Source organism: Phoca vitulina, unplaced genomic scaffold (genome assembly GCF_004348235.1).
Source record: "Phoca vitulina isolate PV1807 unplaced genomic scaffold, GSC_HSeal_1.0 scaffold26, whole genome shotgun sequence".
Lineage (NCBI taxonomy): Eukaryota > Metazoa > Chordata > Mammalia > Carnivora > Phocidae > Phoca > Phoca vitulina.
Window position 1 is genome coordinate 26888517 of NW_022589729.1, and position 25458 is coordinate 26913974.

General features: G+C 39.7%; 1 protein-coding gene across 1 annotated transcript; it reads left to right on the plus strand.

The window, feature by feature from the left end:
* Positions 1-3998: 3998 nt before the first annotated feature.
* C4BPB (complement component 4 binding protein beta) lies at positions 3999-21807 on the plus strand. Its single transcript, XM_032422324.1, has 6 exons — positions 3999-4317; positions 5105-5275; positions 14139-14315; positions 19863-19956; positions 20939-21065; positions 21627-21807. The coding sequence occupies exons 1-6, from the start codon at positions 4260-4262 to the stop codon at positions 21768-21770; spliced, it is 771 nt and encodes a 256-aa protein (XP_032278215.1). The 5' UTR covers positions 3999-4259; the 3' UTR covers positions 21771-21807.
* The last annotated feature ends 3651 nt before the right edge of the window (positions 21808-25458 follow it).

Consider the following 25458-nt stretch of genomic DNA (forward strand, 5'->3'; position numbering starts at 1 on the left):
CCGGGGCCGGGGGCGGGGGGGTGATATTTTATTTTTCTTAACCTCAGGGTGCCAAGTGCATTTTTTGTTCTCATTAAGCCAGTGCCACACGGTCCCAGTCTCCACAGGTGGAACACCTCACTTCCGAGCTCCCTTCTGAATTCCCAAGGGCACCTCGATACCCTCTTGGTGGTATGCTGTACCTTCCCTGCGAAAACTCGGTCAGATTTGAGAGACGAGCTTCTCCTCGGAATTAAATGAAATAATTTCACAAGCATAGGAACCCTTGCGAAGCAGCGCCGAAGCAGCGTTCCAGAGCTAATAGGGCCTCACCTCTGAACAGGTAGTGCCATCATCGAGCATCCAGCCTACTTTCAGAGAACAGCTTCTTAAGCCACTTGGATTTTCTTCCTTAGTGATCTTCTTACCTTATTTTACATTCCGTTTTCATTTGTCAGAGCGTCTCCTCTTTTGTCCGTCGCCTTTTCAGAATTTATGGATGGAAAGGGAAACAGTCTCTGGCACAATTTAATAAAGTCTATTAACCATTCTTTTCCAAATTTAAATTCCTGGGTCGTTTTACTCAAACCCTGGTAGAGCCTTATTTATTTATTTATTTTTGCATTGATCAGTGTTTCAGATTAGAAGGTGAAGGTGCCTGCAAACACAGAATAACAGCACCTTTTATGTGACAGAAGGTTACTCTCCCCCACAATGAGGTGTGGAGATAAGCAGCCTAGGGCTGGAATGGAGCTTTCTCAATCATCCAAGACCTTCTGTCTTACAGTCCTTCTATCCTTCTATCGTGTTCACTCATCATCCTCAAAATGTGTTGGAATCTACCCCCTAGTACAATGTAGCTATTCGAGCTACAGGAATCCTGTCTGCATTTCAGTCAGCTGGAAGGAGCACAAAGGCCACACTAACTTCTTGCCATAGCACATGTCTGTCTTGACTCACAATCAAAGCTCAGACTACAATGTTTCATGAACAATTAGAGCTTTAAAAAATTTCTGTTAGTTTTAATCTCATGTAATCTGCATAAAGGCTACTTTTCTGGCCCAGGTTTTTCTTGGTGAGGCATTCAAGAAACATCAACTCAATACATAAAAAAAAAAAATTGTTGGAAAAGCATTTTAAATCTTTTTGGAATTATCTTGACAAAGACCAAAGGGGATCTGATTATAACCTACTAGAGAACTTAAAGTCGTCTTTTTCCAATTCTCTTAAAACCACACACACACACACACACACACACACACACACACACTGCAGTTTAACTCCCCACACCTCTACCGCTAGCCTAGGCCCTGCTGACTTCCCTGCTCACTTCCTTATCTCTTCACCAATTGCTTCTGCGCATTCTTTTGTTGAGCAAGCGAACCAGTCAGTACAATTGCACTTGAGGACTGTTACCTCAATTCTCCAGAAAATAATCTGGATTAGACCAAATTGCCCTTAATGTCCAAAGGTCTAGAAGGGTGTGTGAATTCTCATTTATTAATTTTGCTAAGCTTGGACACTCGTAATAAAACGTATAATCCTAAAATCCCTTATATGTAATCCTCAAATCCAAAAAGCTTTGAAAACAAAGTTTTCTTCCAATTTATTTGACAGGAAAATCTGACTTAAACTTTGTGAGGATATTTATAGTCTCTGTATATCTCACTTAGTGTAAATACTTTTACATTTCATAGAGAAATATTACTAAGGCAATATTATAAATAATATGGTATGCTTTCTAAAACCCTAATCTGAATCTAAAATAAACCATTCAGATGAAGGATTATTTCCAATTATTTCTTGTAATAATGCTCTATTTTATTAGGAATTTAGGAATTTCTCATTTAGGAATAAACAAATTCCTAATTTTAAGAGTAAGCAAAATTTTCTTACACTATTTTTAAAATAATTTGTTGTACAAATATATACATTAGATGCTGGGGAACTTGTATGCCTCAAGAAGTAGAATATGTGGTGCGTTAAGCAACATTACTCCAAACCTGACAAAAGAGACAAAAAAAATCACTGGAGGAATTTTTCAATGGGTTCCTGAGTATTGCTTTGTAGACCCTCTCTGGGATTATTGATTTCATAGGCGTGTGTAATTTTGATCAATTTTCCATTAACTAGTCTTTTTATAACTCTATAAGACTAGAGGTTAATGGTAGAAAATGGATAGGAATGCAAATAATTCTTTTCTGAAAACAATGCAAATATTCCTGATAACAAGGCAAATGAATTTTGTCCAGTAGAGGTTCAATGAATTTCCATCAGTTAGAAAAGCTCATTCCAAATACTGAAGTTTGTTGCCATGTGTGATATTAACCAGTTTCACATCAATTAGAAAAGTCACTTCTGGGGGTGCCTGGGTGGCTCAGTCGTTGGAAATCTGCCTTCGGCTCAGGTCATGGTCCCAGGGTCCTGGGATTAGATCCCCGTCAGGCTCCCTGCTTGGTGGGAAGCCTGCTTCTCCCTCTCCCACTCCCCCTGCTTGTGTTCCCTCTCTCACTATCTCTCTCTGTCAAATAAATAAAATCTTAAAAAAAAAAGGCACTTCTGAAGGACTTTGACTTGAATACATAAATATCTGTTCCTCAAATTCTTTGAATTAGTTGTAGCAACTTAATATTTCTCTCATTAATGGATTGAATAAAATCTTTGACACGTATTCATTGTATATTTATATGAGCGTCATGTTACTTACTCTTTCGAGAACCATACTTTAAAAGGTGCTTGCAGGGGCGCCTGGGTGGCTCAGTTGGTTAAGCAGCTGCCTTTGGCTCAGGTCATGATCCCAGGGTCCTGGGATCAAGCTCCGCATTGGGCTTTTTGCTCAGCGGGGAGCCTGCTTCTCCTTCTACCTGCCACTCCGCCTTGCTTGTGCTCTCTCTTTCCCTCTCTCTCTCTCTCTGACAAATAAATAAATAAAAATCTTTAAAAAAATAAAAGGTGCTTGCACTATAGGAACTCACATATTTGTTGAGTGAGGATAAGCTATGGAAAAACCATAAAGGCAGTATACAATAAATGATAAATTATCAATATGGATTCAAGGGGCTGTGGTAGAGTTTCTGTATGACTATATTCTTGTTATTTGTCCTGCATTGCTCTTATTTACCTAGCAGACAATTCTGCATTTTATGGAGTGCCCGAGAAGGAAATACACACGGGGCATGATCCTTGTCCTCGAGTTGTTAACAGTCTCCTGTGGGAAAAAGACATGAACAAATCATCATAAAGTAATGATACTGGACAGAGAAGAGAAAAACAGTTAAGACCTTACTGTGTCCTTATGCTTTATATTTATTATGATGCTTTATATTATTTTATTAAAACCTAAAATTTTGGAGGGACTTTACCCCCAATTTTATCATTGGAGCGGGGACAACCAACTAATTGTTGTAATAGTCATGAAGGAGAGGGTGGGAGCCCCAAAGCAATTTCACATGTTTTAATTCCTGAGACCAAGGCTTTTCCCTCATCTCCCTCAGTTCATTTGGTTGACTCTGGACTCAGGCTAAATCCTGACCCCCAAAGATCCACAGAATGGGAACCCTGACGGCAGGCCTGGCAAATGCGGACAAGGTGTTGCTGTAGGACTTTGGAGTTTTTCTCAGGTTTGGACATAATCAGGATCAGCTCCTTGCTGGGAAGCTGTAGATCTAGAAGGTCAGAGACAAGGTGAGGTTAGTTTACTTCCTTGAGCTTTTCCAGTTTTCAGTGTTGGGTGCTGCCAGGACACCTGCTATGTGAGAGACAGGGATGAGGTGGTGCTCAGAGCTGGGTTTCAGTTGGGAAAGCACCAGAGATTGGTCCGCCCGCCCCAACCTGCAAAGCTGGAGGGTGTTGCAGAAGCTGGACTGTAAACACTAGCAAATATTGACAGAAGTAAGGGTCATGGCTAAACCCTCTGGTCCAAGTCTTTTGTAGCAGGATAAGCCTGCAATTCAAAGGAACTGGTCAACTGGATTTGCATAACGGAACCCTGGTGATTTCTAAAACTGAGTTTTAAAACTGGCAGCTGGTCAGCCTCTCCCCCGCTGTGTGTTTTTGCAGAATCCCTCCCTGTACTAATTTCCTCATAGCTGTTCATATTTCCTGCTGTAGGATTTTTTTTTTCTTTTTTAATTCTTCCAAGGAAGAGAAATCAGGACAACCTCTTCTCTAGGAGGGAAGTGGTTGGTGTCCTAAGTGGTGTGAGAAGATCTATTTTGATCCAAACCAGGTGTTGTCTGGTTTGGGTTCATTCCAGCCTGGGTCAAGCAACTGATCACAAGATGGTTTTTCCGTTTGTGTGCTATCTTGTGGTTGTGTGGCTGATTTCTGCCTCAGATGGTGCGTATGCTTAAGATTGGATTATAGGGTATTTGATATCGGTCTATGGGTTATGAGGCATTCTGTCTAGGGTTTTAATGAAATTTAAATTAATGAAATTTAAATTAATGAAAGGTATTTCATTTATTGAAAAATCTCAAATTACTTGGCCTAATGCTCTGTACTCAGTAGGAGCTTAGTAAATTTTTTTTTTTTTTTAATTTCATTTATTTGACAAGGAGTGGGAGAGAGAGCAAGAGAGGGAGAGAGAGAGAGCATGAGCAGGGGGGAACGGCAGAGGGAGAGGGAAAGCAGGCTCCCCCCTGAGCAGGGAGCCTAATGCAGGGCTCAATTCCAGGACCCTGGGATCATGACCTGAAGGCAGAGGCTTAACCAGCTGAGCTACCCAGGTGCCACAGGGGCTTAGTAAATATTTAATGATGATTCTGCTCTATGACGTGGATGGTTAACTGTTTACTTTCTTTTTCTGTTCTGGGAGCAAAAAGTACCAATTTCAAAATCTGGAGAAGTCTTATCTGTTATACACTCCAGGAATGCTCTTTGGAAAGGGGATTGTTTCTTTAGGGGTAAATAACATGGCTGAATTTGAGTGAATCCAGTTATCCTTTTGGAAACAAAACTTTGGGAATTATTGGGAAGGGAGGGGAGTGGATGGACATAGACATGGAAGAGAACAAGGAATCAGAATCCATAATCCAGCAAAAAGACACTTGGATGGCGGTCTAACAGGGCTTCCTCACAGCACATGATATGTCAAGTGACTCTGTTATCTTTCTCCTTCCAATAGAGAGCTGTCCAGAAGTTTCCGCAGTGGAAAATGGCATAATTGTTATAGAGGAGGGAGAAGGACAAATTCTGGGGACTTACGTTTGTATCAAGGGCTACCACCTGGTAGGAGAGAAAACCCTTTTTTGCAATGCCTCTACGGAGTGGAATGCTCCTGTTCCCACATGTCGACGTAAGTTTGATCTTCCTCTTTCTTTGTATATCTTCTTATCCGACTTGATTCTTTCACATCCTACTTCCAGCAGGCCATGTTCAAACTATAAGAAAAAAATTCTCAGGGCGCCTGGGTGGCTCAATTGGTTAAGCATCTGCCTTCAGTTCAGCTCATGATCCCAGGGTCCTGGAATCGAGCCCCGCATCAGGCTCCCTGCTCAAGGGAAGCCTGCTTCTCCCTCTCCCTCTCCCTCTGCTACTCCCTCTGCTTGTGCTTGCTTGCTCTCTGTCTCTCTCTCTCTGTCAAAAAAAAAAAAAAAAAAAAAGATAGAAAGAAAGAAAGAAAGAAAAATTTCTCAATTTCTAGGAATTCATTTTTAAAGCACTCTAGGATAGAACTTCTCTTAGAAGCTACATGATCAGCTCTTGCTCAGTCCTGATTACACTAATTAATTAAGTGAATTAATAGACACAATCAACCTGCAGGAAGAAAAGGATTTCTTCCATATATTAAAACTACCTTTTTGGGGGCTATAATTTGTTTAATATCATACTCCTTTAAAATTTTTATGTTTTAAAAAATTTTAAACATATACAAAAGACGGAAGAGTAAAATCAACTCAACAATTATCCACATATAACTAATCTTTTATCTTCTATAATTCTGTTTTGCATTATTATTTTGAAGTAAATATGTCATATTCTATTTCATCCATTATATAACTTTCAAATTGGGAAAAATTTATGTTCTCAATTTACAGAGGTGATAACTGAGATCCAAGTGATTTGCTCAAGTTCACAAAACTCATTTGTGGTGTCTGTAGAGACAGAGAGTCACTAGTCAATATCCTCATTATTATTACTATTTTTAGGACTAACTGGGTTTGTTCTCCACACCAATATGTTTATCCTTTATTTATATGACCAAATTCAACTCTCTCTGCATTCTCTCCTGTTTTTTTTCACCTGGGAAAAGCAAAATGAAACAAAGTAAAACATGATGAGTGGTGTGTACATTTCACTGGGTGAGAAGGAAGGGAACCCTTGCCTCAAACATAGGGTGAAGAGTTTTCAGCAGTGCTGAATAGGAGGATGAACACACTGTTGATCATTTCCAGTTCTAGGCTTAATTACTTTTAGTAAGTTCAAGTGCCAACTGTCACCCTTGTGCATGACCAAGACCTTTCCTGGCCACTCTCAGGCCAACCTACTCTCTTCGCATCCAGCATCGATACAGTTTGGTACTAGGTACCAGCGCAGTTTGTAGTCCCTATTAAAAAGCACTGTTTTAGAGGGGCGGAGCAAGATGGCAGAGGAGTAGGAGACCTGGATTTCGTCTGGTCCCAGGAATTCAGCTGGATAGGGATCAAACCATTCTGAACACCTACAAACTCAATAGGAGATCGAAGAAAAGAATAGCAACAACTCTGAACAGAAAAGTGACCACTTTCTGGAAGGTAGGACGTGCGGAGAAGTGAATCCGAGGTGATATTCGAGAGGATAGACAGCGGGGGAGGGGGCCTCCGTGGCCGCTTCTGGCAGGTGATAGAGCCGCGGAGCACAAAATTGGAACTTTTAGAAGTCGGCTCTGCTGAGGGACGTCGCTCCAGTGGCTAAGCGAGGGATGGAACCCTTGCGGGACAGTGTGGTCTCAGGACCCTCGGGGTCACAGAAGGACCGGGGGTGCCTGAGTGCGGCAGAGCTCCCAGGTATCGGAGCAGGTAAGCCGGCTGCAGAGACGCAGCCGACACGTGGGCTCTCAGCTCGGGGTTGCCATAAACCGTGATCCGCGGCACAGTCGGGCCACTGCTCCCCCAGTAGGAACCCAACAAGCGGCAGATCCGGGGAGACTCCCCTTCGTCCCCCGGGAGGAGCGGCGTGGGAGCACACCACAGGGATCTGCTGGGTTTGGAGACTCCACACGGGGTCGGGTGCCAGAGATAGAAACGCGCGGTCACAGGCCGGGTGAGCACGGAGTGCGGCCGGAGACCGGGGAGACGGGAGTGACTGTCTGCTTTTCTCTGGGGGCTCACTGAGGAGCGGGGCCCTGAGTTCTTGGCTCCTCCGGGGCGGAGATTGGGAGGCCGCCATTTTCACTCTCCGCCTCCAAAGCTGTACCGAAAGCTTGCAGGGAACAAAAGCTCCTGAGAGCAAACCCGAGCAGATTACTTAGCCCGACCCGGCAAGGGCGGGGCAATTCCACCTCTGGCAAAGACATTTGGGAACCACGGCAACAGGCCCCTCCCCCAGAAGATCAGCGAGAACAGCCAGCCAAGACCAAGTTTACTGATCAATGAGAACGGCAGAACTCCAGTGCTAGGGGAATACTGCACATAGAATTCATGGCTTTTTTTACCATGATTCTTTAGTCTTTCAAAGTTAATTTTTTTTTAACTGTCTTTTTTTTTTGAATTTTTCTTTTTCCCTTTTTCAACCAACATCTTATCAATCCCTTTTTTAAAAAAATTTTTTATTTTTCATTTTTAGGGTCATATTCTATCCCTTCATAGTAGTTACCCTTATTTTTGGCATATATATATATGTTGTTCTCTCTTTAAAATTTTGAGATACAGTTTCTTCTAACAGATCAAAATATACCCTAAATCTCTAGTGTCTGGCTTTGTTCTACTCTCCTGCCTGATCACATTCTCTCCTTTTTTTTTCTTTTTTTAAAAAATCCTCTTCTTTCTTTTTTCAAACAACTCCTTATCAATTCCTTTTATAAAATTTTTTATAATTTTAATCTTCACAGTCATATTCCATCCCTTCATCATATCAATGCTTATTTTTGTACACATGGAAGTTTTTCTTTCTTTAAAATTTTGGGGAGCACTTTCCTCTAACAGACCAAAATACACCCAAAATCTAGTGTATGGCACTGATCTATGCACCAGCCTGCTCATATTTGATCATATTCTGGGTTTTTTTTTTGTTTTGTTCTGTTTTTGTTTGTTTTTATCTTTTTCTTTTTCTTTTTTCTTTCTTTCCCTTTCTTTTCCCCCAGCTTCAGGTCTTTTCTGATTGGTTTAGAGTATATTTTCTGGGGACATTGTTACCCTGTTAGCATTTTGTTCTCTCATTAATCTATTCTCCTCTGGACAAAATGACAAGATGGAAAAAATCACCTCAACAAAAAGAACAAGAGGGAGGTAGTACCGACTGCCAGGGACCTACTCAATATGGACATTAGTATGATGTCAGATCTAGAGTTCAGAATCATGACTTTAAAGATACTAGCTGGGCTTGAAAAAAGCATGGAAGTTATTAGAGAAACCTTTTCTGGAGAAATAAAAGAACTAAAATCTAACCAGGTCGAAATCAAAAAGGCTATTAATGAGGTGCAATCAAAAATGGGGGCGCTAACTGCTAGGATAAATGAGGCAGAAGAGAGAATCGGTGATATAGAAGACCAAATGATGGAAAATAAAGAAGCTGAGAAAAAGAGAGATAAACAACTACTGGATCACGAGGGCAGAATTCAAGAGATAAGCGATACCATAAGACGAAACAACATTAGAATAATTGGGATCCCAAAAGAAGAAGAAAGAGAGAGAAGGGCAGAAGGTATATTGGAGCAAATTATAGCAGAGAACTTCCCTAATTTGGGGAAGGAAACAGGCATCAAAATCCAGGAGGCACAGAGAACCCCTCTCAAAATCAATAAAAATAGGTCAACACCCTGACATCTAATAGTAAAACTTACGAGTCTCAGAGACAAAGAGAAAATCCTGAAAGCAGCTCAGGAGGAGAGATATGTAACCTACAATGGTAGAAACATTAGATTGGCAACAGACCTATCCACAGAGACCTGGCAGGCCAGAAAGGACTGGCATGATATATTCAGAGCACTAAATGAGAAAAATATGCAGCCAAGAATACTGTATCCAGCTAGGCTGTCATTGAAAATAGAAGGAGAGATAAAAAGCTTCCAGGACAAACAAAAACTAAAGGAATTTGCAAACATGAAACCAGCCCTACAAGAAATATTGAAAGGGGTCCTCTAAGCAAAGAGAGAGCCTAAAAGCAACATAGACCAGAAAGGAACACAGACAATATACAGTAACAGTCACCTTACAGGCAATACAATGGCACTAAATTCATATCTTTCAATAGTTACCCTGAATGTAAATGGGCTAAATGCCCCAATCAAAAGACACAGGCTATCAGATTGGATTAAAAAACAAGACCCATTGGGGCGCCTGGGTGGCTCAGTCATTAAGCGTCTGCCTTCAGCTCAGGTCATGATCCCAGGGTCCTGGGATCGAGTCCCACATCGGGCTCCTTGCTCAGCGGGGAGCCTACTTCTCCCTCTGCCGCTCCCTGCCACTCTGCCTACTTGTGATTCCTCTCTCTCTCTCTGTGTCAAATAAATAAATAAAATCTTTAAAAAAAAAAAAAAAGACCCATCAATATGCTGTCTGCAAGAGACTCATTTTAGACCCAAAGACACCCCCAGATTGAAAGTGAGGGGGTGGAAAACCATTTACCATGCTAATGGACACCAAAAAAAAAGCTGGGTGGCAATCCTTCTATCAGACAAATTAGATTTTAAACCAAAGACTGTAATAAGAGATGAGGAAGGACACTATATCCTACTTAAAGGGTCTATCCAACAAGATCTAACAATTGTAAATATCTATGCCCCTAACATGGGAGCAGCCAATTACATAAGGCAATTAATAACAAAAGCAAAGAAACACATCAACAATACAGTAATACTGGAGGACTTTAACACCCCCCTCAATGAAATGGACAGATCATCTAAGCAAAAGATCAACAAGGAAATAAAGACTTTAAATGACACACCAGACCAAATGGACTTCACAGACATATTCAGAACATTCCATCCCAAAGCAACGGAATACACATTCTTCTCTAGTGCCCATGGAACATTCTCCAGAATCAATCACATCGTAGGTCACAAATCAGGTCTCAACCAGTACCAAAAGATTGGGATCATTCCCTGCCTATTTTCAGACCACAATGCTTTGAAACTAGAACTCAATCACAAGAGGAAAGTCAGAAAGAACTCAAATACATGGAGGCTAAAGAGCATCCTACTAAAGAATGAATGGGTCAACCAGGAAATTAAAGAAGAATTAAAAAAATTCATGGAAACCAATGAAAATGAAAACACAACTGTTCAAAATCTTTGGGATGCAGCAAAGGCAGTCCTAAGAGGAAAGTATATAGCAATACAAGCCTTTCTCAAGAAACAGGAAAGGTCTCAAGTACACAACCTAACCCTACACCTAAAGGAGCTGGAGAAAGAACAGCAAATAAAGCCTAAACGCAGCAGGAGAAGAGAAATAATAAAGATCAGAGCAGAAATCAATGAAATAGAAACCACAAGAACAGTAGAACAGATCAAAGAAACTAGGAGCTTGTTCTTTGAAAGAATTAACAAGATTGATAAACCCCTGGCCAGACTTATCAAAAAGAAAAGAGAAATGACCCAAATCAACAAAATCATGAATGAAAGAGGAGAGATCACAACCAACACCAAAGAAATACAAACAATTGTAAGAACATATTATGAGCAACTCTATGCCAGCAAATTAGATAACCTGGAAGAAATGGATGCATTCCTAGAGATGTATCAACTACCAAAACTGAACCAGGAAGAAATAGAAAACCTGAACAGACCTATAACCACTAAGGAAATTGAAGCAGTTATCAAAAATCTCCCAACAAACAAAAGCCCAGGGCCAGATGGCTTCCCAGGGGAATTCTACCAAACATTTCAAGAAGAATTAATACCTATTCTTCTGAAACTGTTCCAAAAAATAGAAATGGAAGGAAAACTTCCAAACTCATTTTATGAGGCCACCATTACCTTGATCCCCAAACCAGACAAAGACCCCATCAAAAAGGAGAATTACAGACCAATATCCCTGATGAACATGGATGCAAAAATTCTCACCAAAATACTAGCCAATAGGATCCAACAGTACATTAAAAGGATTATTCACCATGACCAAGTGGGATTTATCCCTGGGCTGCAAGATTGGTTCAACATCCGCAAATCAATCAACGTGATACAATACATTAACAAAAGAAAGAACAAGAATCATATGATCCTCTCAATAGATGCAGAAAAAGCATTTGACAAAGTACAGCATCCTTTCTTGATCAAAACTCTTCAGAGTATAGGGATAGAGGGTACATACCTCAATATCATAAAAGCCATCTATGAGGGGCGCCTGGGTGGCTCAGTCGTTAAGCATCTGCCTTTGGCTCAGGTCATGATCCCAGAGTCCTGGGATTGAGCCCCGCATCGGGCTCCCTGTTCAGTGGGAAGCCTGCTTCTAGTTCTCCCCCTCCCTCTGCTTGTGTTCCCTCTCTTGCTGTGTCTCTCTCTGTCAAATAAATAAAATCTTAAAAAAAAAAAAAAAAGCCATCTATGAAAAAACTACAGCAAATATCATTCTCAATGGGGAAAAACTGAGAGCTTTCCCCCTAAGGTCAGGAACGTGGCAGGGATGTCCACTATCACCACTGCTATTCAACATAGTATTAGAAGTCCTAGCCACAGCAATCAGACAACAAAAAGAAATCAAAGGCATCCAAATCGGCAAAGAAGAAGTCAAACTCTCACTCTTTGCAGATGATATGATAATTTATGTGGAAAACCCAAAAGACTCCACCCCAAAACTACTAGAACTCATACAGGAATTCAGTAAAGTGGCAGGATATAAAATCAATGCACAGAAATCAGTGGCATTCCTATCCACCAACAGCAAGACAGAAGAAAGAGAAATTAAGGAGTCGATCCCATTTACAATTGCACCCAAAACCATAAGATACCTAGGAATAAATCTAACCAAAGAGGCAAAGAATCTGTACTCAGAAAACTATAAAATACTCATGAAGGAAATTGAGGAAGACCCAAAGAAATGGAAAAACGTTCCATGCTCATGGATTGGAAGAACAAATATTGTGAAGATGTCAATGCTACCTAGAGCAATCTACACATTCAATGCAATCCCCATCAAAATACCATCCATTTTTTTCAAAGAAATGGAACAAATAATCCTAAAATTGGTATGGAACCAGAAAAGACCCTGAATAGCCAGAGGAACGTTGAAAAAGAAAAGCAAAGCTGGCGGCATCACAATTCCGGACTTCCAGCTCTATTACAAAGCTGTCATCATCAAGACAGTATGGTACTGGCACAAAAAGAGACACATAGATCAATGGAACAGAATAAAGAGCCCAGAAATGGACCCTCAACTCTATGGTCAACGAATCTTCGACAAAGCAGGAAAGAATGTCCGATGGAAAAAAGACAGTCTCTTCAACAAATGGTGTTGGGAAAATTGGACAGCCACATGCAGAAGAATGAAACTGGACCATTTTCTTACACCACACACAAAAATAGACTCCAAATGGTTGAAAGACCTAAATGTGAGACAGGAGTCCATCAAAATCCTAAAGGAGAACAAGGCAGCAACCTCTTCGACCTCAGCCGCAGCAATTTCTTCCTAGAAACATCGCCAAAGGCAAGGGAAGCAAGGGCAAAAATGAACTATTGGGACTTCATCAAGATAAAAAGCTTTTGCACAGCAAAAGAAACAGTCAACAAAACCAAAAGACAACCAACAGAATGGGAGAAGATATTTGCAAAGGACATATCAGATAAAGAGCTAGTATCCAAAATCTATAAAGAACTTATCAAACTCAACACCCAAAGAACAAAGAATCCAATCAAGAAATGGGCAGAAGACATGAACAGACATTTTTCCAAAGAAGACATCCAAATGGCCAACAGACACATGAAAAAGTGCTCAACATCGCTTGGCATCAGGGAAATCCAAATCAAAACCTCAATGAGAATCACCTCACACCAGTCAGAGTGGCTAAAATTAACAAGTCAGGAAATGACAGACGTTGGGGGGGATGCAGAGAAAGGGAAACCCTCCTACACTGTTGGTGGGAATGCAAGCTGGTGCAGCCACTCTGGAAAACAGTATGGAGGTTCCTCAAAAAGTTGAAAATAGAGCTACCATATGATCCAGCAATTGCACTACTGGGTATTTACCCCAAAGACACAAATGTAGGGATCCAAGGGGTACGTGCACCCCGATGTTTATAGCAGCAATGTCCACAATAGCCAAACTGTGGAAAGAGCCAAGATGTCCATTGACAGATGAATGGATAAAGAAGAGGTGGTATATATATACAATGGAATATTATGCAGCCATCAAAAGGAATGAGATCTTGCCATTTGCAATGATGTGGATGGAACTGGAGGGTGTTATGCTGAGCGAAATAAGTCAATCAGAGAAAGACATGTATCATATGACCTCACTGATATGAGGAATTCTTAATCTCAGGAAACAAACTGAGGGTTGCTGGAGTGGGGGGTGGGGTGGGGTGGGAGGAATGGGGTGGCTGGGTGATAGACACTGGGGAGGGTATGTGCTATGATGAGCGCTGTGAATTGTGCAAGACTGTTGAATCACAGATCTGTACCTCTGAAACAAATAATGCAATATATGTTAAGAAAAAAAAAAAAGAAGATAGCAGGAGGGGAAGAATGAAGGGGGGAATCAGAGGGGGAGACAAACCATGAGAGACGTTGGACTCTGAAAAACAAACTGAGGGTTCTAGAGGGGAGGGGGGTGGGAGGATGGGTTAGCCTGGTGATGGGTATTGGGGAGGGCACGCTCTGCATGGAGCACTGGGTGTTATGCACAAACAATGAATCATGGAACAGTATATCAAAAACTACTGATGTAATGTATGGTGATTAACATAACAATAAAAAAATTTTTTTAAAAAAGCACTGTTTTAGTTCTGACTTCTGATTTCTCAGTGAAGTTGGAGGTCTCACCTTTGTAGTGGTGTCCTCTCAGATCATTTCCTGTTTTCTTCCTCAGTGGGCCACTGTCCTGACCCGGTGCTGGTGAACGGCGAACCCAGCTCCCTGGGTCCTGTGAATGTGAGTGACAAAATCACTTTTAAGTGCAATGAGCACTATATCCTCAAGGGCAGCAGTTGGAGTCGGTGCCTGGCCAACCACACCTGGATGCCTTCCTTACCCGTCTGCAAAAGCAGTGAGTGCAAATCCAAAGATACCAATCAGATACCTCATTTTCTGTACCTGGGAAGCTTTGGGAGCTAGGAAGCAGCCCAGAAACAAGTGGGGCTCACAGAGCCAAGCCTCACCTCGAATGATGTGTTCCAGTGAAACGAACAGCATCCAAAAAATAAACGCTTCCGTCCCCCCCCACCCCCCCCTTCAGGTAGGATTCCTGTCCTACTAAGTCCAACACGGGATAGTTTGGGGAATCTGACATTTGAAAAAAAAAATTCATGATAATGACTTGAAGTTCTTATTTGAAGAATACACAAAAACAGGGGAAAAGGGACCATAACTCATCCACTGCAAAATTACATAAAATAAGAGTTGGAAAGTATCTCCTTCTGACACGGTAATTCACAGCTCTCAGAGGGACTTAGCTGGTTGTGTTTGTTTCATGACTTTTATGTTTATGCAGACATTTTAAACAAACAAAAGCATACACACATATCTACACACATATATACCTACAAAAATGGGACTTTATGTATTTTTTTAATTGCTTTTTTTGGTGTAACATTATACATGGTAATCTTTTTTCAGATCAGTGTATGTGACTCTATCTCCTGCTTTTTTTTTTTCTATCTCCTGCTTTTAAATAATAATGTGGCTATACCACATTATTATTCCACATCTCTAGTATTGATGAATATTTATTCTATTTCTGTATTTTTGCTATTACAAAAATGCTAAAATGAATGTTATATTTATAGATACACATACATATATTTTTATGTCTATGCTATTATTTCTGTAGTCTAGATTCCTAGAATGATTGGTGGGTCACAGGATATATTTATTTGCCAAATAAACTTAGAAGATCCAAGAAATTCTACCAAAAAATGTTATTCTTGGACAAAAAGTAAATATTGAAAAATCAATAGTATTACTTTCTTTTTTTTTAATTTAATTTAATTTTATTATGTTATGTTAGTCACCATACATTATATCATTAGTTTTTGATGCGGTGATCCATGATTCATTGTTTTCGTATAACACCCAGTGCTCCATGCAGTATGTGCCCTCCTTAATACCATCACCAGGCTTTCTAACAATAATTATGAGATGAATACTGAAATGTAAAATAGTTTCACTCATGAGACCTATATGAAAACTTACTGAAGGACATAAAATAAGACTTAAATAAAAGAAAAGATATGCCATGATCCTGGATGGATAGACTGGTATTACAATGTAATTCTAACCAGAATTTCAAATTTAAAAATATAAAACAAAAAATTAAGTTTATTTGGAAGGGTACATATCTAACATTACAGATTTATTTACTTAAGGACTTAATTTTTTAGACCACTTCTAGTTTCATAATAAAACTGAGGGAAAGGTACAGAGATTTCCCATATACTCCCCACCCCCACACATGCATGTTATCGACATCATTCACCGAATAGTACCTTTTTTTTTTTTAAACCAAGGATGAACCAATATTGACATATCATGATCACCCCAAATCCATAGTTACCTAAGGACTCACTCTTGGTGTTGTACATTCAGTGGGTTTGGACATAAGCATAATGACATATATCTACCATTATAATATCATATAGAGTATTTTTGCTGCCCTAAAAATCCTCTGTGCTCCATTTATCATCTCTCTACTTCCCCTACCCCTATCAACCACTGACCTTTTTTTTCCTGTTATTATGTTCAACTAGCCATCATTAGTTTTTGTTGTAGTGTTCAGCGATTCATTAGTTGCATATAACACCCACGGCTCATGACCACACGTGCCCTCCTTAATACCCATCACCCGGTTATCCCATCCCCCTCCCCCACTCCCTACTGTAACCCTCAGTTTGGTTCCCGGAGTCCAGAGTCTCTCATGGTTTGTCTCCCTCTCTGATTTCTTCCCATTCAGTTTTCTCTCCATTCCCCTGTGGTCCTCCACGCTAGTCCTTATGTTCCACATATAAGTGAAACCGTATGATAATTGTCTTTCTCTGCTTGACTTATTTCAATTAGCATAATACCCTCCAGTTCCATCCATGTTGATGTAAACAATAGGTATTCATCCTTTCTGATGGCTGAGTAATATTCCATTGTGTATATGAACCACATCTTCTTTATCTATTCGTCTATTGAAGGGCATCTCGGCTCCTTCCACAGTTTGGCTATTGTGGATATTGCTGCTATGAACATTGGGGTACATGTGACCCTTCTTTTCACTACATCTGTATCTTTGGGGTAAATACCTAGTAGTGCAATTGTTGGGTTGTAGGGTAGCTCTATTTTTAACATCCTGAGGAACCTCCATACTGTTCTCCAGAGTGGCTGCACCAGTTTGCATTCCCACCAACAGTGTAAGAGGGTTCCCCTTTCTCCACATCCTCGCCAACACTTGTTTCCTGTCTTGTTAATTTTTGCCATTCTGACTGGTGGAAGGTGGTATCTCATAGTTTTGATTTGTATTTCCCTGATGGCTACTGATGTTGAACATTTTTTTGGGTCTGTTAGCCATTTGTATGTCTTCTTTGGAGAGGTGTCTGTTGATATCTTCTGACATTTTTATTGTTTCCATAGTTTTGCCTTTTCCATGGTATCATATATTTAGAATCATATAGTATGTAGCCTTTTCAGATTTTTTTTTTTTTTTTTTACTTAGTAATAGGCATTTAAATTTCCTCCATTTCTTTTCATGGCTTGATAGCTCATTTTCTTTTATCAAATAATACCCTATTTCTGGATGTACCACAGTTTATTGATCCATTCACCTTTTTTTTTTATTATGTTCAATTAGCCAACATATAATACATCATTAATTTTTGATGTAGTGTTCAGCAATTCATTAGTTGTGTATAACACCCTGTGCTCATGACCACATGTGCCCTCCTTAATACCCATCACCCGGTTAGTTCTGAAGGACATCTTGGTTGCTTCCAAAGTTTGGCAATTATGAATAAAGCTGCTATAGATATCAGGTGCAGGTTTTCGTGGGGACATAAGTTTTCAACTCCTTTGGATAAATACCAATGAGTGCAATTGTTGGATCTTGTATATTTAGTTTTGTGAGAAACCATCAAACTCTCTTCCAGAGTGGTTATGTCATTTTGCATTCCCACCAGTGATGTATGAGAGATCTTGTTGCTCCACATCCTCATCAGCATTTGGTGTCGTCAGCATTCCAGATTTTGGCCATTCTCATAGCTGTGTAGTGGTATCTCATTGTTTTAATTTGCATTTCCTGATGACATATGCTCATTTTCCCTCTGTATATCTTCTTTGGTGAGGTGTCTGTTAAGGTCTTTGGCCCACTTTTAAATCAGATTGTTTTCTTATTGTTGAGTTTTAAGAGTTCTTTGTATATTTTGGATAACAGTCCTTTATAAGATTTGTCTTTTGAAAGTATTTTCTCCCAGCCTCTGGCTGGTTTTCTCATTCTCTTGATATGTCTTTCATAGCACAGAAGTTTTAAATTTTAATGAATTCCAGCTGATTAATTATTTCATGGATGGTGTCTTTACTGTTATATCTAAAAAGGCTTCCTTCCCTATACCCAAGGTCATCTAGGTTTTCTCCTACATTATCTTCTAGGTGTTTCATAGTTTTGTATTTTACATTCAAGCCTATGATCCATTTTGAGTTAATTTTTGTGAAGGATATAGTAGATAGGCAGTTTAAAAGCACAAACTACAGTTAGCCTCTTTTAGGGAGTTTGTGGTTACTTAAAACATGCATATATACAACACGCAGTTAAATTACAAGCATATACCATCATCATTAGTTTGACACAAGTTTAAAGTATTTATTTCTTCCAGGCTTTTCTGTTTTACTCTCTTTTAATTTGATACTTCCTATCTAGCTCTGAAATGCAGAATCTGTCTTTTTGTGTTAGTTCATTGCCCAATTTTAGGGGAAGCTCCTGAGGTCCCTGAGTAAAACAGATTTTTTTCTGCTTAGACCCAAGATCTATATCATCTCCTTCAGTTCAAAACTGTACCCTTAAAAGTCACCAGAAGAGCACTGTATAAACTGGAGTTCCTTAATCAATTCATTTAAATTCTTTTCCTTTCCTCTATACAGCTTTGAACTCAGTTTTTGATCTTTTTTTAAATTCAATTAATTAACATATAATATATTATTGATTTCAGAGGTACAGGTCTGTGATTCTTCAGTCTTATATAATACCTAGTGCTCATTACAACACATACCCTCCCCAATGTCCATCACCTAGTTACCCCCATCCTCTCACTCCCTCCCCTCCAGCAACCCTCAGTTTGTTTCCTATGATTAAAAGTTTCTTATGGTTTGTCTTCCTCTCTGGTTTCGTCTTGTTTTATTTTTTCCTCTCTTCCCCTATGATCCTCTGTTTTGTTTCTTAAATTCCACATATCAGTGAGATCATATGATAATTGTCTTTCTCTGATTGACTTATTTCACTTAGCATAATACCCTAGAGTTCCATCCACGTCATTGCAAATGGCAAGATTTCATTTTTTTGGATGGCTGTGTAATATTCCATTGTATATATATATATATATATACACACACACCACATCTTCTTTATCCATTCATCTGTCGATGGACATCTGGGCTCTTTAAAAGTTATTTATTAACTGCTCGAAGAAAACACCTGTGTTGTAGAAAAAATACAGAAAACAAAAGAAAACATTTAATTACCTACAAACCTACTACCCATAAATAACAGAATACCTTGATATGTAATTTTCAGCCTTTTTTTCCGTTCATATATGTTTATGCATGAGTGTGTTTACAAAAATAGTATTATAAGCTATTATTTAATTACATTTCTATTTGTAGAAATAGTATTATCTACTATGTACTATAGTAATACATGTTCTTTTATGCTTTGCTGTTTTTACTCAACTTTTTGTTTTGAATAGTCGAATACAACTATTTGTATTTATATTTCCGTAAGTATACATCTGCATAATCATTCTTAATTTACACTTTAATCTGGATCACCATGTTTAGACTCATAATGTCAGAGCTCAAAGGAACTTTAGAGATAATATTATTTAAACTGCTCATCTTATAGCTTAGGAGGGAAGCCAAGAAGGATGAAATAGTGGTTAGTGGAAGAACCAAAATTCACAACATCTAATACTTTGTCCACCTCTCTTTATAGACTCCTCTTGTTTGCTCCCCTCTGCATTCTCCTTGTTTCTGCAGGTCTCATATCGCAAAATTCTGTCCCACAGAGAATGTCAGCCTCCATTTGAACTCACACCATTTATTTCCTGTCTCCGGGAGTTATTTCTCCCACCTCTACCTCTGGTTTAATTTTTTTTTTCTTGTCCACTGTCAGTCTCTACAACTTAAACTTCCTTTCCTCAAGCTCATGCCGATCAGATAGCACTCTCAAATTGCTAATGACTCAGAGGATAAGCAGGGGGAGGGGGTCTTTCCCATGGATAAATACCATTTGACCAGAAGGAAATGAATGGAGAATGTGTCCCCAGATCCCGCATGGACGGTTACAGTTAGGGGGTGCTGTTAATTGAGTACAACTCATGACTATCACTCTTGTACTCCTGTTTCTCAGGAGACTGTGGCCCTCCTGGGAATCCCACTCATGGCTATTTTGAAGGAAGAGATTTCAACTCAGGTTCTACCATTACTTATCACTGTGAAGACAGGTAAGTGCATGCAGCCTTTCAAATGCAAGATCTTGCCCATTGACTGGTAGCATTGTTTTGGGGAAGGACCCAGTCCATCTCACCTAACACCCAGATTTCCTACTCCCTCAGGAATCCGAGCTCATTCTGATTTTGAGAGTTGCTTTAGCCCACGGCCAGCTCTCCCTAATCTCTAGAAGATAGACTGATCCTTTTATTTATCCTAGAGAAGATATTTAAAATGTATATTTTTCTAAAGAATCTCAGAACAAAAACTCAAAGAAATATAGAACATATGGAACTGCAGAAAGAGTGATTTATTGATTGTTCCAGCCTGCTCCCCCCCAATCTGGTTTCCTATTTGCAGTTACTTGAATAATATATATATTCTTTAAAAAAAAAAAGAAAGAAAAAGAAAGAGAATGACTTATAGAGCCTTAATAACCTTACCTTAGACTACCTGATCACCCACCTTACAGACCTACTCTTTCCTTGGCTTCAGTCTTATTAACTCAGGGTCATGTCTCCACATTAACATTTCAATGTCATAATATACTCGTAGTGGACTTTGCCGTCAGCTCTTATGTTTTTCTGATTAAAAGCTGTAGCTCCTTCATAAGACTTATCTGAGGGTTATCTCTAGCTTTCCACTCCTTTTTAGAGGGTAGATGGCAGATGCTTTTTTAAGTTATTGAATGATGACATGCTTCCTCCCTCACCCTCCCCACCCAACAACTGTGTAAACACACATATTCAGAATTTCTCACTTCTCCATGTTTTATGGGTTGAATTGTCACTTGGGTCCTCTCCGCCCCCAAGGAGAGTGGTTTTAGTTGATTACTGTTTGGTAATACTGAAATCACTTAAGCATGCATTAAGGCTCAGGGAGGTGGATTCTATCACAGTAGGAAATACTGAAATACAGCTATACAAAACCAGGCTTAGTTGCCCGGTTTAGAAGGTGGGAAGTCTAAGTGTTGTTGCCATTCTGATTTCTGTTCAGGTACCACTTAGTGGGCACACGGGACCAGCAGTGCATTGACGGGGAGTGGAGCAGTGCACTTCCAGTCTGTGAGTTGATCCAAGAAGCTCCCAAACCAATTCCACAGATGGAGTTTGAGAAGGCACTCGTAAGTAGTAGGCTTTTGTCTGTCTTGTTCACAGTTGTATCTCCAGGGCCTGGCATCACTCCTGGCTCATGCTCAGTAAATATCTGTTCAGTGGGGGATGTTTTTGAAGGGTTGGTTAGACAGGGGCTCATAAACTATTAACTCACATTTTTATATATGGAAGTTCTCATTTGCCACCATCATCACAAACACCTCATGAGACCTGTTGGTAGGAGTTATTGTCTCATGGACTTTACAGAGCAAGCTTTATAAACTCGTGTCTTAGACTTGTATGCACTGATGTGAAAAATCTCTAAAATTCTTCTAGATTCCAAAAACCACTGAACAAATCATTTTCACTGAGATCCCTCTTTTAGTTTATATTTATTGCTGGGATAATAATAAGTATCTAAAAGCCAGAAGATTTAAATGATTTATCATGTTGAAGACCCAGATTTGTATTTAAGCTGCTGGGTTCGGAGCCCCTAGTCAGGGACCTAACCACTACTCATTAGCTTCAGACTACACAGCTGGATCTCAGTTCTTAAGTTGTAGCTTAAAATTTTTTTTTCTTTTCTTCAGTTTGCCTTTCAGGAGAATAAAGAACTTTGCAAAGCCATAGAGAACTTTGTGCAAAGATTAAAGGAAAATGGCTTAACAATGGAGGAACTGAAATATTCTCTGGAAATAAAGAAAGTTGAGTTGGAGGCAAAAATGTTGTCCTAACATTGCAGCTGAGCAGACTGGGTAATAGAAATGCACCTATGAATAAATTTTCTCTTGGTTCTAAAACCGGTTTCAGATTTTTCTCTCATTAGACTGGAATGTGACTTCATAGAAATCAACTGCAGTTGCATAAAACACCGTGTGTGTGTGTGTGTGTGTGTGTTCTCAGAATGTGGAAAGACCAAGCGTGGTGGTTGTCTGTTTAAGACCAGAGGTTAGCAGCACATCAATGGGGAGTGAAGGGTCTAATTTCCTGTCTGTAAGGAGAATGGGAAACTCAGATCACAGCTAAGGGTATGTCTCATATTTTAATGAAACACGAATGGTGAGGCAAAAAATAACCTCAAATTAACCAAAACCTATGAAGCAAAAATCAACCTCTCAATTTGAGAAAATAGGTTCAGAACAGTTATATCCTTGAAATAACCTGTTGAGACAAAAGTAGAATTAGGACTTAAACTCTCTCTGAGTCTCCCCTATATCCTGTTTATGAAACCCAAGTTTCTAAATCTTCTGCAGTAATATTGCTTACCACCTTTGGATGAAACCCAGCCCTGCCTGGTAAATTTGAGATGGTGAAATATAAGTGAATATGTTCTTTTCCTCTTTTTAGAGGGCAGGAGAAGCAAGAATCCTGAGGTAGAATAGGTTTTCCTATCAAGATGTCATGTTGAGACGATATGACAAACTTCTCCCATCTCTCACTCTGACCTCCACCAAAACACATAGGAAATCTGGATGAAATACAAACAAAATACAGAAGAGAGCTTGAAATAATGGAATGTCCCTAAATGAAATCATGAAGGAGAATAAGAAATAAGAATAAGAAACTCTCAAGTCCCCACAGTCTATTAATAGACACATGACAAGTATATACATATCATTAATTCAGGGTGGTTAGAATGAAATAAACACTTTTCACAGAACAATGTGCTAGGGGAGCTCAGCTTTGAGGAGGGGGCCTTCTGTCTGGGAGGAGGAGGCAGGAAATTGTTAAGGAGAGTCACAGTTATCGGGCCTTTAAAAGTGAGTAGGACTGAGAGACAAAGATTAGGGAAGAGGACATGGCAAGTGGGAAGATTTGGAGAAGTGTAGTAAGAGCATCATAAAGAGCCATAAGCTTTTGAACCAAGTAAATCCACTCCTCAGGTTCATCTAACTTGAGCAAAATGATTTTTAATTTGAAGCTATTCATTCTATTATTGTGTATATTGTCTATACTGGGGAGACCTCGTGAACATTTGAAATGTCCAATCTTAGGAATATTTTTAGTAAATTATGGCACATCAAATGTAATGCAACCTCTTACAGTGATAATTATGAAGAGAAAATCTTAAAAATATAATCCTAAGTAAAAGTAGAATACAGAATAATAAGAACTTATGATTACATTTCTATAAAACCTTTCTTCTTGTAGAGGAGGACCAGGCAATAACAGGCACAGATGAAAACAGTTGTCTTAGGATGGTGAAACTCCAGGTGTTTATCCTCTTAAAGTTCTTTAATTTTTTTTAAAAGATTTTACTTATTTATTTGAGAGAGTGGGTGAGTGAAAAAGAGAGAGCACATGAGCAGAGGCAGAGGGAGAGGGAGAAGCAGACTCCCCTACTAAGCAGGGAGCCCAACGCGGGGCTCGATCCCAGGACCCTGGGGTCATAACCTGAGCTGAAGGCAGATGCTTAACCAACTCAGCCACCCAGGTGCCCCAAGTCCTTTAATGTTTTAAATTGAGTTTTTAATAATAAGTTTTTAAAAACGTGTTGTACAAAGGGGCAGGAAAGATGGAGCATGTTTAGGGAATGGCGCACGGCCTGGATTCGCCTGGATAAAGCATGGGAAGTGATGAGAAAGAAGGCTGGACAGATACATTAAAGCCAGTTGATGGAAGCTTTTAAAGGGCAGAGAATTTAAATTTTATTTGGTAGGCAGTGAGAGGAAATCAGAGACTTCCAAGAAAAGAAATGGTAAGGATTGAACACAGATTTTGCTCACAACATTATGTGTAGTATGGGTAGAAGTAGCAAAGAATAGAGAGAAAGAAACCATCTTAAGCACAACTGCTGTATGCAGGAGACAATGATGACCTGAACTGGATGATGGCAGCAGAAACAGACAAAGAATATCAGACACGAGAGACACTGGAAAATAAATAAAAACAACTTAGCAACTCACTGAACATTGGAGGATGAGGGAGAGGAAGGGTTTAAAGGTGAGTTTGAAATTGCATTCCTGGAAGCCTGGATTATTGTTGGGGTCAGAAAGTGAAGCTTCTGGGCAGGAAACGAGAAGTTCCCTTTTGGATGTGCTGCATGTAAGGTGATTGTAAGATGTCTGATGGGCGACAAAAAATGTTGAGTCTGCAGTTAGGAGAGGAATCAGAGATAAAGAGCTGGTTATGGGGTGGTCCTCTTATAAGGAATAGTTAAAGCCATGACAGTGGGTACAATAATTTTAAAGATAATGAAGAGAAAAATTTTTGAAAAGAACCTGAGACATATCTATATGTAGGGATGAGAAAGAACAAGAAGAGATGAGAACAGCTAAGAGCATTTCGTGAAAGAGGGGAATCAGAAAAGTTCAGGGTAATGGAAGCCAAAGGAGAGGAGTTTCAGAAAGGAGATAAACAGTGTTAGGGGCTGCTGAGAAAGAAATTTTGGATTTGGAGATAAGGACATGCCTGAAAGAGGTTTGTCCCTAAGGGAGGGAAGAAGCCAGATCTTAAGGCCGTGATGATGGGAGGGGCTGGGAGGGATTAATGAGAAAGAATAAGCAGGAAACGCAGGAAACCCAAGAAGTTAAACATCTCATGACAGAACAAAAATGGAATTTGAGGTTTTGGCAAGAATTAGGGAATATTTCAGGATGAAAGACGCATTGAAAATAAGAAAACAAAGAGATCTCTTCTGAAGCAAGAGTGACTAGAAGAGGGGTGTCTGGGTGGTTCAGTCAGTTAAGGTTCTGCTTTGGGCTCAGGTCATGATCCCAGGGTCCTGCTCAGCGGGGAGTCTGCATCTCCCTCTCCCGCTGCCCCTCCCCCCACTCATGCTCTCTCTCTCTCTCTCTCTCTCTCTCAAATAAACAAAATCTTTTTTTAAAAAAAGAGTGACTAGGAAAGAAGAATGAATAGAAGCTACTGAAGAATGAATAGAAGCTACCATAGAATGATTATTTAGTAGAGTAGGAGGCAAGACCACCTGCTGAGAGGAAGCCCATTCCGTGGCCTGGAGAGAAAAATTTGGAACAGTCACTATGGAAAGTAAAGAAAAGCACTCCAACAGATCAGGAAATGGTATTTTGAAGACTCAACTTAGCTCTCAAGACTTGGCACAATCTGGAATCCTTCTCTACAATCATTCTTGTCAAATTGGCAAATCAGTCTCTCCTTGTAATTTGGCCTGTGTTATCTTTACCTCTAACAGCCTTCTCATTTTCATCTAATCATTTTTCCACTTTTCATTCAACACCCAGCTCAAATCCCATATCTCTGTCAAAGCTTCTGTTGTGCTTCAACTCTACTCTTTTCTGAGACCTTTATGAGACTTTTGGTGTTTATGACAGAAAAAGTGAAGTTTTCAGGAAAAACTGCACTTTAATAGCAATCTCCCAGCTCACAAACCTTGATCCTGAAGATTAATACCTTAATTAGATAATGTCAGGGTTTGGGTCCTTCCTGTGTGATCACAGACAT

Bases quoted from the DNA above. Each gene is read 5' to 3' on its own strand.
- C4BPB (XM_032422324.1), top strand. From the start codon at position 4,260: ATGGTTTTTCCGTTTGTGTGCTATCTTGTGGTTGTGTGGCTGATTTCT. The intron at 4,318-5,104 runs GTGCGTATGCTT...TCCTTCCAATAG, and splicing joins GCTGATTTCTGCCTCAGATG to AGAGCTGTCCAGAAGTTTCC. The intron at 14,316-19,862 runs GTGAGTGCAAAT...CCTGTTTCTCAG, and splicing joins CTTACCCGTCTGCAAAAGCA to GAGACTGTGGCCCTCCTGGG.